The 13,342-nt window shown below is 42.5% G+C and overlaps 1 protein-coding gene across 1 annotated transcript; it reads left to right on the forward strand.

Annotated features, from left to right (window-relative positions):
* Nucleotides 1-2,151: 2,151 nt before the first annotated feature.
* MAP1LC3C (microtubule associated protein 1 light chain 3 gamma) lies at nt 2,152-4,167 on the forward strand. The gene is made up of 4 exons (XM_063331012.1): nt 2,152-2,279; nt 2,363-2,418; nt 2,546-2,652; nt 3,650-4,167. The coding sequence occupies exons 1-4, from the start codon at nt 2,225-2,227 to the stop codon at nt 3,858-3,860; spliced, it is 429 nt and encodes a 142-aa protein (XP_063187082.1). The 5' UTR covers nt 2,152-2,224; the 3' UTR covers nt 3,861-4,167.
* The last annotated feature ends 9,175 nt before the right edge of the window (nt 4,168-13,342 follow it).

The raw sequence follows: 13,342 nt of genomic DNA on the forward strand, positions 1-13,342 counted from the left end.
GCATGCAAGAAAATCTTACAAGGGAAAGGAGAGAAGAAGGAATAAATCCCACGTTTGGGTCTGAAACTGTGTATTTCAATGCAAAAGCAAGTGCAGGTGCCATGTAGTCACACACTAGACCTTCCAGTCTCTCTGTCTGCAGATAGTGAAACAATTACATTAGTCAGTGCGTGTTAGCTAAAGCCTGGGTCTGTGCTCACTCCTAGCTCTCAAAGAAGTTAGAGCTGTAACTGATCACCAGGTTCACTGATCACCAGGGTATTCTTCTTCTTTGGCTCCCCTTCTTATCAGGTATTCCTTTTTCTTACGAGCAGCTGCTGTAGAGCTTATGGTTATGAAAAGAAATCGCCTCTCTCTGGAAGCTGGGCCCCTGATGTCTGTATGGAGCCAAGCTTTTGTACTTCGTATGCAGTGAGAGGTAACACAGAAAGCAGAGCCCTGGTGTGGCAGGTTACTTTTTGTCTGTACGCAGTGGATCACAGATCTTTCTACTGGATCTACCAGACAGAAACCAGCAGGGGTGTGTGGAAGAACCAGTCCACTTTCTGAGCAGCTTTGGGAAGCCTCACCGTGACCACAACTCCAAAGACACATTGTGTGATCTCCACAAATCCTTCTACCTCCTACAGGCTTTGTTCCTGTGCTATACGTAGGTCTATGCTGTTTCTTTACCCTTCCAGTTATTCTTCTGTTCCTCAGTCTTTTTAAACACACGTCTCACCAGATTGAGTTATGGCATCGTGCCATTTCTGTGGCACACATCCTCCTCCACTGACACTTCCCCAGTCTGTCACCCCACCTCTACTCAAAAGAGCTAAAGTTAGACACAGCTCTGTAAGCAAACCCCTGGGCTTACCTGCTCTGTAGGTACCTGTATCCAAACCACTCCAGCAAAGGCTCAAGTCCTCTCTCCAAGTTCAGAGCTCTTGCTTATGAACTCCTCAAAGCAAAGATCTTGTCTTCTCTGTGCAGTTAAATTCGTAGTGCCACATGGGGGAGCTTGTGCTGTGACTTGATCTCTTCCAGATCAGGAGAAAAGGACAGCTCAGCAGCACTAATAACTTCAGACACTGGAAACTCTGTTCTGGAAAGGCCGGCTGAAAATCATGACATATGCATACATAGTGCACACACACTCTAATAAAGATGTTCCTTTTCAAAATGATCTTATGTGACAGTCATTGATTTTGCCTTGAAAAAGCAGCCAAACCCATAACTCATAAACTGTAGCTCATAAACCTTAGAAACTTCCAGTTGCCCTTAGCCTGATAGATCAAATAAAATGAAAATGGCTATATTTTAAAGGCATAAGCAAAGCAAATGAGTAATGGGGATCAATTCCAGCCATCCACTAAGATGACTTACATACACAACAACCATCCTTAAGTTAACTTTACTCCTTGCTGAGCCATGTCTGGCTGCAAAGCCATCTGGACAGCTGAAGTAAAAGCAGGTGAAAAAGCAATCAAAAAGGCAGGGAATCTGTCTCATCATATTTGACAAATAGATGGACCTGAAGTCTGCTTGGAAACCCTCAAAATCATGCGAATGCCTTAGAGACAAAACCAGAGTTTAAAGCTCACCTCCCAAGTCATTCAGAAAATAAGCAATCTGGTAGCCTGAGGATATGAAAACTGACATATGAAAACTGACAGGTTCGATGGCTTGTTTTTTCTGTTTTGTCTTTTTTCCTTTTTTTTTTTTTTCCCCCCAAAAACCAAAGAAATAATTTGAAAGCAGTTTGTAAGTAGGAAGAAGGTGGCTGACCTTCTGGACCAGCCATCTGGAAGACAGATGGAGACAGTCGAGCCTTGAGCTGCGCCCTTTCACAACCCCGTAGAGCAGTCAAAAGTCCCCTCACAAAGTATTACATGGTCTTGTATGCAAAGTACCTTGCGGTTCGGGCGATACCTATCAAAGAAAGGAAAGGGCAAGGAGGATGCTGCTAGGACAGGCTAGAGCGACGGGCTCACCGGCACCACATTCCACCTTCCCCTTGGCGGCGCGGCGGGGAGAGGAAAACATGCCAGGGCAGACGAGACCACCCCCGGGAGCGCGTCCCCTTCGCCCCCCCGCGCCGGGCGGGGCGGGCTCTGCCGGCAGCAGCGGGCACGGCGGGGCGGGACCCAGCGGGACCCGCCCCCATAAGAGGCAGCGGCGGCGGCAGCAGGAGCAGTAGCGGGAGCAGCGCGGCGGGAGAGGGGAAAGAAGGAGGGGAAGAAGGATGCAGGCGGTGCCCGGGGCGCAGGCCCGGCCGTTCAAGCTGAGGAAGAGTTTCGGTAGGGGCGGCGGGTGTGCGGCGGGGCTGCGCGGCGGCGGCGGGCTGCGCGCACGCGTAACGCTTCTCCTCTCTCCCGCGCAGCCACCCGGCTGGAAGAAGTAGCAGGAATCCGTGCGAAGTTCCCGACAAAAATCCCGGTAAATCGCTGGTTTTGTATTATCGGAGGTTATTGCTGCTATTTCAGAAGAAATGCTGGGAACCTCTCTGAAGTGTGGGAGGGGGGAATGTTTTAGGTTTTGCTAAGTGTGATTCTAATTAAAACAGGTAATCGTTGAGAGGTACCATAGAGAGAAATACCTTCCTCTGTTGGACAAAACCAAGTTTCTTGTTCCCGAGGAGCTGACGATGACACAGTTCATAACCATCATCAGGTAGGCAGTGAGCACCTGTGGGTCTGTGTGGCAGCTGGGGCTTAGAGAAGCCGCTCTTCTCTACACAGGTATTTTCTAGTGCTGCGCTAGAACACTCTACTTTCTTTGGTGGGGAGGGGGATGATGGTATTAGAATGGCTTCCCTCTCTTGCAAGCGCTTGAAGAAAATCAACAGATGTTTTCTCAGGTGCATCTAGGGAATAATGCGGTCTATGCTTTTTGGATTCATAAAGACTTCTCTCTTCACCCTAACTACAATGAGTAAAGATTATATTAGACTCCTGCATTCTTCTTGCTTGATGATCTTGGTAGTGGGGCTCTGGTTCTGTTCTGCTTATAGCTGCTACCACCTTGCTCTCTTACTGCACCTTGCTGAATTTGCTCGAGTTCAAAGCGACTCTCGGTGTGTGTGGCATGAAATGTGTTTTTAAATTATTATTTATAAAACACTACAGAGAAGAAGCCTCCCAAGGTATTTAGTGATGTTCTCGGTCAAAGTAGGAAAGCTACGATCTTTCCAGCCCTCTTTTTAAAGTACAGAAAAGATCCTTCTAGATGTTAACTTCTGTAAAAGAGGCTTTTGGCTCTTGGCCATCTGAGGTCCTGGTCCTCGTATGTAATTTTTCTAAGGACTCTTCTTTTGAAGGTAGACTTGAAAATAAGTGTAACAGACTACGCTGGACTCCTTTACTACAGCTGTACTGCAGAAACTTTTGGTTTCTACTCAGCATTTCTCTCTAATTGGAAACTCAAAGCCCAGGCTCAGTAGCACTCATGGTCTAACAATGTAAGCCTTTCCTCAGAGCGCAAGCTTTTCAGCTTCTAAGCATACAGTGAACTTCCTGCTGATGAAGACGTTAAACCACATAATGACTTTACACAGTATTTCTTGTACATAGTTCATGCAACTGCTCTGCTTAATGTATTTCATAGACTCAAGTTGAAACATTCTTAAATTTGCTAATGTTTAATGCTGTGTTCTCCTCCCTTCAATTAGGAGCAGGATGGCTCTGACTGCTACACAAGCTTTCTACCTGCTGGTGAACAACAAAAGCCTAGCCAGTATGTCCTTGACAATGGCAGAAGTGTACAGGGACTACAAAGATGAAGACGGCTTTGTGTATATGACATATGCTTCCCAGGAGATGTTTGGATGCTTTTTACCCACTGCTCAAGGGGAAACCATGGAGTGCCTTCAAAAAACTTAAGGTTGGGTCCATGTGCTGCAGTGAAGCAGTTTGCTATGAATCATGCCTGTGACATGAACCTCGGAGATGCTCCTTCCAGTATGAGCTCTTGAGCTCTCTAGTGGGGAGTTATGACCCAAAAGCCGGCAGGACCAGCTTAAGGCAGAAATGGTGGTACACTTTTCCTAGGCAATAACTTGGATATATATTTTTATATTTGAAGACACTTTGGGGTTTTTTGGAACTGCACCTCCACTTTTTTGCAATATCAATCTTAGTTATGTAACTGATTTTTAAGGTGTCCTTAAAACCTAAGTCTAAGAGTAAAATAAAGAAGCTTTTAAGTATTGTGTTGAATGTTAGTTTTAATCTGGGGAAAGACTGTAAAAGTCTGTCTAGGAGAAGATCCTAGAATAATTCTGGGAGTTTGAGCTCAATGCTTCTTAAATGAAGCATTGCTTGCACAGCCACTCTGAATTTTTCAATGGAATAACAAAGCTTAACTCAGGTCACACAGACGCAAAACCATACCTGTAAATGGTTTGTTAAGCTAGATCTCTGAGCTGCAAGATCAGGCAGACTGTACTAATGCTAGAGCAGGGTTCAAATGCAGTGTTTTTAACAACTGGATAAATACTGTCAGCTGTTACAGAAAACACTGTAATATAGATAACTACCTGTTTAAATAAGCAAAATTGATTTCTAGTCAGCATAACCTACGCAGATAGCATGACTTGAACGGTGGTTTAATCAAGTGTTCAAGAGTCTATTCTTCCTACTGAATTCTGCTAGTCTGGTCTCTGTAGATAGACAGTCATGTCCATCCCCTACAGGCACCTGCTGGTCAGGTCCCCTGAAGGACTTCAGGGAGCCTTCTTTCAAGGATGGATAGAGCATAGAACCATAGAATTGTTAGGGTTGGAAGGGACCTTAAAGATCATCTTGTTCCAACCCCCCTGCCATGTGCCGGGACACTTCTCACTAGACCAGGCTGCTCAAAGCCTCATCCAGCCTGGCCTTGAGCGCTCCCAGGGATGGGGCTTGAACCACCTCACATGTAATGTACCTTGCGATTAAGAGGTATACTAATGTCTCTAGAAAATGTCAAAACTGTCATGTAGTGAGATGCTGATTCATCTAATACACAGGCTTGGTTTCTAAACATGTATTAAAGGAACACTTGACATGAGGCTTAGTCTGAAGTATAGCTCAAGCTGGCTTTCCTGGCCTTCTCATATGTTAGGAATGTATTGGAATGCTGTAAGTGTTCTGATTGTGCATAATCAACTTAATACTGCTCACTTAAATATCTATCACAGTGTGCAGTTAATTAATCAGCTTCTGGTAACTTCAGCTTAGGATGGTCAAATTGTAACAATATGATGCAGTTCTGTTCAGTACCAAACTGATTTGCAGAATGATTAATGTAGGAATTACTAGTGCAAAGAAAGAGGTGCTGACAGTATTTAAATTATGCATAAGGAAGGAATGTGTGTGTAAGCTTTTTGCAGTTGTTCTCTTGCACTAATAATCTCTTGAATTTAAAGCTCTGAGCAGACCTGGGTTCAAGCCTCTAAACCAGGGGGTTTAGGCTGGTACCTGCCTTACTGAAGGTGGTGTTTGCCAACTCATGTTTCATGAGGAACAAAGAAATCATTGAACTGACCGACTCAGTGGAAAGGCTAAGGCTATGTCAGTATAGGTTATGAAAACATGCAGGCTTCGGGATCCCAGAATCTGTTGCTTGGATAGATTTCACTTATGCTTGTAATGGAAACAGTTTCCATTGCACAAATTAAACTCAAATAGTCATTTGTTAGCAGCCCTCGGGGATGGAGAGACACCTGTTTGGCAGGAGCACTATGCGGCAATGTTGAACAGCTGTGGGAACCTTGGGGTGAGGGGAGCAAGGGGAAGTCTTGCTATGTTCAAGCTCTCTTACCAGTCTAAGAGCTGGGCTAATATTTTGCTTCATTGACTCCTCTGTTTGTCTTCCTGTCTTGTGTGATACTTGGTACATGAAGAGAAAAGCACTCCAGATTCTTGGCTGGAGCAATTTTATGTCTGACAGCCAACTTTCTTTGGTTTGTAATGTAGTGGCTGAGGTGTAAGTGTTGATCCCTCCAGCATTTATTGACATTAGGCTGTGGTCTCTAACAGGCTGAGTCGCAGATACAGCCAAAAAAATTACACAAGGAGAAGGTCAGTTGCAGGTAAAGAGCATTATTATAAACCTGTTTAAACTGGCCTGCTGAGCCTAGAGAGAAGCCCTGTGAGCTGGGAAAGCTTCATCATTGGGTAATAGTAATAGACTTGCCCTTCTACCAGGTGTTAAAGCAGATAGGATTAACCAAAGACAGTTTTGAAAAAGTCTTAAAATAATAAACTAGAAGTTAGGTGCCCAAATAAATCAGTTATCCTGCTGCTTCAGTTGCTTTGGTGTGACTAAGAAGCTTTGAATTCAACCTATTGTCTCTCGAAGTCCAAGGAATAAGGATTAGAAAAGAAGCAAACAGAAAAAACTCTGCTCTGACTGACATAAGCAACTGAGATAACTGCAGCTGCTTCCAATGTAGCTGCTGTTTGAAGAGCTAATATTTGCTTGAGCAAATACCTATTGATCAGACAGGTACTTCTTACTTTTTTTTTTTTTTTTTTTTTTTTTGCAATGAAGGACACCATGCAATGGTAAGTAAAATTTATAGTTCTTTCCAACATAACCCCAATGTAAATAGGGAAGGCGGAGATGCCACTTTTTGTAAAAGTATCTTCATTTCTGAATTATGGGATTGTGTTCTTTAATATCCAAAACATTCACCAGAGAAAAGAAAACATTTTGAGGATACTTCTGTAGACTACCAACTAAATCCTGGAAGGTGGTTGGTGCTCTGGCTTCAAAGCACTTATGTATGTACATGCTCTGCTGCAGTAACTTGTTAGATTGGGTCCACAGCACTTGGCCCTTTGTAAGATCAAGCATTGTGTCTCATTTTCAAATATAAACCCAATCAAACTGAAAGGACACGTAAGTGTGAGATGAGGACTGAAAATTGTCCTTGCTGTTGAGGTCCTTTTTTTGAGCATTGTGTAAAATAGAATACTGGCAGAGTTGTGATTTCAACGTAACCAAATGGAATCATAGAGGGGGAAAAAAACTGTTAAGATCTGTTTTGGTTTTTTAACTTCAACAAGATACTAAAAAAAGCTATAAGGTTAATAACAAGACACTGCTGAAGTTACTAAAAGGGAAATACAAAAGCAGATAAAATCTGAGGCTGCAGCCTTGCTGCACAAAAATGATATTATAATGAAACATGCCATTCATGTCTGTAATGTATGCCTGCACGGTGACTACTCTGTGAACAGGATAGTTTTCTTGTTTTCAAAAGACCTGAGCAAACCTTACTCCTGAGGCATGGGCTGTGTGTGCTCTGAATGCTCTTAAGGGTAACTGGAGAAGAACACAGTGTCAATTAAAAAAAAACACACCCACAAATTCTTGGCTTTGGTAAAAAAAAAAAAAAAAAAAAAGTCTTGCATTTGAATTTCAAGTAGGTAGAATTTTTTTTTTTTTTAACCTACTAAGACTAGAGATTTGGCTGTCTACTTTCCTTGCCACAGCTGACACCCTACAGCCATCTACAAACACAGCTACAAACTCTGTACAATGCCTCATGGAGTGCAAATTATCATTTGCTGCTGCAAGGCAAACATGATAACCTCAGTTTGGGCTTCAGCGCATAAGCAACAGCAGGAGCTTTCCAAACTGTTTGGATTTAAAAATGACTTAACATTGTGTGTGGGTAGAATAAATAAATGAATGAATGGGGATACTAATCTTCTTGCTCAAGTACTGCAGGCAACAAGTCTTGTGAACTTAGATGGGCTTTTTACTGTTTTCCTGTGCTAACTACTTCCAGATGGTGGTAGCTTCAGGGTAAAAATATTAAAGATACACTGTTAAACACACTAAGTGACAGACTGTATCCTCCTCTTCAAATGAGGGGTTTTGTTTTGCATGTGTAAGATACAGTAAATCAAGAAGATCAAATGAATTAATAGGATAGAATATAACCTTCAGCATCAAATTGCACTGCTGTATTCCCGTTTCAAGAAAGCCCCTATAGCTACTATAGGGAGAAAATCAAAAGACCTAAATAGGAGAGAAACTATTTTTGGGCACTGATTTTGAACTTAGGGACTATGAAGTGAAGATAAGGGTTTCTGTGGAAAACTTCCAAAGGCTCCCTGGAAGGTAACTTAGAAATGCAATTTCATATATGTTACGATACAATGTATCTACAAAACTTCTAACAGCATGCACACTTCCCTTAAGGATCAATGTTCCAGAAAGATTTGTAGACTACTCTCCCATTCTTTTCATACAGTCTTGAATCATCATGTCAAATTTTAAAGAGAAAAAAAGAAAAAGTGCTGCCTATAGATACGTGCTTAGTTTCTTTAGCTTTCCTAAGATGCTTCATAATGGTAGCTGTACCCACTTTTTTTCCCTGATATTTTTAGGTTGCTTCTTAAAAGCACAAGTTTCTTAGGTATCTGCTACTTCTTCCTATATAGTCCACAATATGCAAAGGCAGTTAGTTATTTATAATAAATAACAGTCTGACCCTAGTTTAGAGGAACATGAATAAAAAATGTTAATAAATGTGGCTGTTGCCCTTTCATAATCATATCACGCCCTGCCTCTTGTTTTCCACCTGATGCCTCTGTTGTGACTGTAATGTTCTTATGGCACACAACTCTAGCAGTGTAGTCCAGGTGGGTTTTGAAGAACATATAGCAAGTATCAATGCCAGAGTTTGAAAAGCAGCACTGTCCCTTCCCCCAAAGCAACAGATCCTCGGGAGGGAGGGAGTGTGCCCAACTGGGTGCACGTGGAGTTTCCAGAGCAGGCAAGAAATAAGGAGGGGCTGCTCGGGCCACTCAACACTTACATCATGTCCAACAGGGACTGTAAAGGGTCTTTATGAGGCTGCTTGTGATTTGTTGCAGGGTGGGCTTGGCTGGTGGTGTTTATTTTTGCAAGTATTTCAAGATCCTGGCTTTACTTTCTTTCTGTGTATAACAGCGTGGTCTGGATCCTAATCAGACCTTTAGCCCAAGCCTGTTATATGTCAGAAAGGTGTGAAGGCTGTCAATTGCACAGTCCTTGAGATGATGCAAAAAGAACCAGGTTCACCTGCCATTGATCAATAGATCTCTGGTAGCCCCAAAGCTTATTTCCCATTCTCAAGAATGAAGCCAAGACTTTATGGCCTGACAGATGGATTTGCGGGGAAATCTTTAGGCTAGCCAACCAGTGGGTGAGGAGAGGGGATGGAGTGGGGCAGGGGGTTAAGCACGCGTATCAGTGCTTCCACCCAAAGCAGCTGCAGCCACGTATTCTTCACAAGCCTGCCTGTGACCAACTGGAAAGCCTGAGCCCCAGTATGACCTCACTAAGGCAACTATTACACCCATTAGCTCACAAAGAGAAATTATGAGAAAGAAAACACGCATACACATGCTCACAGATGGAGGGTGGATATATCCATTTCCTGAATAAAAAGCAAATGCTGTCAATGGAAAATAACACACAGGAGGGTGCTGAAAGGAAGACGTGGCAAGTAAAGAAATTCTATTCTTGGCCCTGGCGCTACTTCACAAGGCGACTTGGCCCTTACTCTGAGAACTTAAAAACTTAATGTCAAGTGATAGATACGAGTATGGTCTCGGTCTTACCCGCCTCCCCTAAAATGCTGCATCTGTGGTCAAAAATTAAAAGTCAGATAGTGATATGAGCTGCATATTTGAATGCTGACTGGCTGAGGAAGAGTAACTCATTTTCCAGCAGCTTGATGCATTAGTCATCAACAAAATAAAAGAGCTATCGATAGGAAAAACAGCTGCTGTGCTACAGGTGAGGGTAGGATCACCAGCTTAGTGCAGACACATCTGTGCTGTCTAGACTGTTGGGGTAACCCAAGCATTGCAGGGGTTATGAAGATAATTTTGCTGTGCAAAACTATATTTGTTCTGTTGTAAACCTGTCAAAACTGTCAAGAGAGGCCACAGGAGAAATACTGCATTTTCCTAGGAGGCAGCTGGATTTGGTTTAACCCTCAGCTCTTCCCAGCCATCCTCATGTTCACTGACTTTTTTTCCCATTCTTTTTTTGGAAAGGGACCAGGCCTTCTGTGTTTGCAGAACCTGAGTACAGATTCCAAGATCACTGAAAACTATAAATAATATGCCCTTAGTTGCCATGTAACAAACTTGTATGAGAATTCACAGCTGTGCTGTTATTGTAATTCAGCCTATGTTGGAGCCACAAAATTTGGCTATGCCTCAGTCTCTCTCAGGCTTCTAAGCCTCTGTCAGGTCTGGAGCAGCAGTTTAAATGGGGTGGCTGAGACTGTTACTGCTATTTAGTTAGCTCCCCCCTTTCCAGTGAATTTGGTTAAGACAGAAAAGGTGTCACATCCCTTCTTTGAATCAGCTGAAGAACAGCTGTGTGTTTTAGGCTTGCTCAGCAATGTGAACTAGTTTTGCTAGAGGCACAACAAAGTAGGTTAATGTAGCACCTTAATTTCATGTCCCAGCTCATGCAGCTGGTTTTGCCGCGTAAGGAGGAGGGTGCCTCGCATGAGCTCATCCAGTGGTAAGCTGGTGAGAGGTGATAATCTCCAGGAAGGGGTTGGTGCAGAAGGGGCATGTTACAAGACGCTGAGGAGGGAAACTGCTACTGGCGTAGGTAGATCTTGAAGATGATATGGGTCTGCAGACTAGGCCATGTCAGAACCTTAAAGGAAGGTTCTGACATTTGGCTGTGACATCCAAAGCATCTGGCCCATTAGGCGAGTGTTGAGCAAGATTACTGTCATGCTTCACAGAGCAGCATCCTTTATAACTCAATGGATTAAGAGTGGAGGAGACCCTGTTATGATTCCCTTTTCTCCCTGAAGAGGCTGAGCCACAGTCCACAATGTGCACCCCCAGTAGCTCCTGTCTCCCTGGACCCAGCAAAGAAACTTTCTGCAGCTAGAAGCTCGGGCCTTTGTAGGAGAAGCCCAGAGTGACAGTGGAGGTGTGTGACTAAGGGGCTTGAAGCCAGCTCCCAAACTAGACCCCCAGTCTACCTTTCCTTTCTGAAAATAACTATCCAACTGCAAGACCTGTGAGAGGCTTCAGTTTTACTAGTGGAAAATTTAGGCAAAACCCTATAAAGTAAATGAAGGAATTCCAGTAGAAGCTGGAGCATGCACTGAAATTACTGCCTGGAGCCATAAAAGCTGCAGAACTAAAGCTACCATGTTACAGTTCATGGGAGGAAGCACTTATCCACAGGAGGTGGAGAGAAAAAGGAAAGGTCAAGCACTGTAGCAGACATGAAGGGTTTTATGTTTAATTTTCTGGAAAGTTTTTCTTCAAAATATGGTTTTTGCCAAGTATCTTGTTTCCTGATTCAAGCGGCTGTATTTTTTCCCATCAGATTAATTTTACTTATGCTGGTTTGTCAGGAGGGAAAATCCAAATCTCCACTTACTTTTATATGACGGAAAAGGTGAATTAAAGAAAATGCTTGTTGACTATACAGTTACACCTGTGTGACTGCCATAAAAATTTGCAATATGTATGGGAACAGGCACTTGGGTAACACTGAAAAGCCAAAACAAGGGTTATTCTTAATTCTAGACCTGTCTCCTCATTTTAAAATGAGGTGGGTATTTCTGCTAATTCTTAGCGTAGGAAGTTTTGTGGTTTTGTTACATATAAATGTAACAAAATGTGATTTTGTTACATATAAATGGGATCCACACACTTTTGTTCAGGCTGTTTTATGATCTTTTACTAGTGAATAATTTGTTAACTGCAGTACTGCATAAGAAGCTATAGTGGAGTACCTGTATGTCACTTTACAAAAAACAGAGCATGGAGGTGGAACAGGGAGCAGTTTGCCAGCACATGGAGGAAATAAATCTATAATAATTCATAATACTTTACATGCGTAAGATCCAGAACTGGCCAACAGTAATTTGCGGAGCAGACACCCTACATGTATTTTCATCCAAGAGAACAAGAAATGAGAAACTGAAGAAGGTGAGCAGTTAGAAAAGATGTACTCTATCAAAATGTCTCAAAAGTGCTGCAAACAAGTCAGCAGAGTTCCTGCAGGCTGATACTGTGATGCTTTTTTCAGAGCTTTCTCTAGTCATAAAGCATGTCTCGAAACAGTAGTGGCTTTAGGATGGTGGTACTCACACAGAGCTGAAGAAATACATTTGGCTTCTCATTTGGAGGAATAAGCCCATCTTAAAGTTAGTCTTGACTTCCTGCATTTCCTGTCTAACTTGTTTATTGAGTGATTAGATGACTACCTCATTTGGTGATTCAGGAAAAAATCTGGAAGGAGATTCTAGTGGTCAGCTCCCATGCCAGGACCCTTCCACAACTGTTTCCAAAGCACTTCATTTATGAAACACACAAAACCTACACACACACTATATACTGCTGAAACACAGCCTCATGTGGGGAGGGGAAGGGGAATAGCCAAAAGTACAGTTTCTAAAACAAAGGGAGAAAGAGGGAAGAAAGATATACATTGCAATGGAGTGAGATTCTTGTTACTAAAAGTGTCATGAGACTGTGCTTCAAGGTATCCTTCAACATTTCTTATCACGAGGAGGGACAGAGGAAAATGAGGATGAATGGCTGAAAGATAGTTACAGACAAAATCCATCCCAACCTGTGTGTGCAGCAGAAACGACACATTCTGACTGCTTGTTGACAATTATTCTCTTGATGCAGCAGTCCTCTGTTTGGTAGCTAAATCAAATACTTCTTTAGTAAGTAATTCCCTCTTAGGTCTCCTTGTACTTACACAGAGGTACAGAAACTGTGTCCTATTCCATCCTTTCTACGTAACTACAGCCAAAGCTTAAATTGCAGTATTAGGGAATACTTTGAATAGTTTCTTTGAAAGCACTTTGGCAAATGCAAACTAGGAAAGCCACAGCACCAAGCAATTAGCCAATTTTATAGATTCACAAAAAATAGTTTTTAGGAATTGGAATTTCTTTTCCCATCAGCAGATTTATCTATGAATACCAGCAGAATTTTAGTGAAGTAAGAAAGTACTAAATCAAGGTTACCTTCAGTATGTTTGTAAATAGAGGAGCAAAAGTACAACCTGTCTATGCATCTGCTGTGAAGCTCAGTAGGTTATTGTTGCTAAACTCTTTGTAGGATGTTACAGTCAAATTGAACTTGAGAAAGACAGTCATGGTGCAAAGTGAGTCTTTTAGGCTGTATGTCTATATTTTCTCATTTTGATGTAGGGCCTACCTTTCTGGAAATCTGTTAACAAACCTTGGGGTTTTGTGAGGTTAATACTATAAGGAGTACAGATAGCAGGGAGAGCACCTATGTTCAGGACGTTTGAAAATAAAATCCTTTGGACAGGCCAGGGTTTTTCTCTACACTTGTATTTTCTGACCCTTCAA

The sequence above is a fragment of the Chroicocephalus ridibundus genome, chromosome 3 (genome assembly GCF_963924245.1).
Source record: "Chroicocephalus ridibundus chromosome 3, bChrRid1.1, whole genome shotgun sequence".
Lineage (NCBI taxonomy): Eukaryota > Metazoa > Chordata > Aves > Charadriiformes > Laridae > Chroicocephalus > Chroicocephalus ridibundus.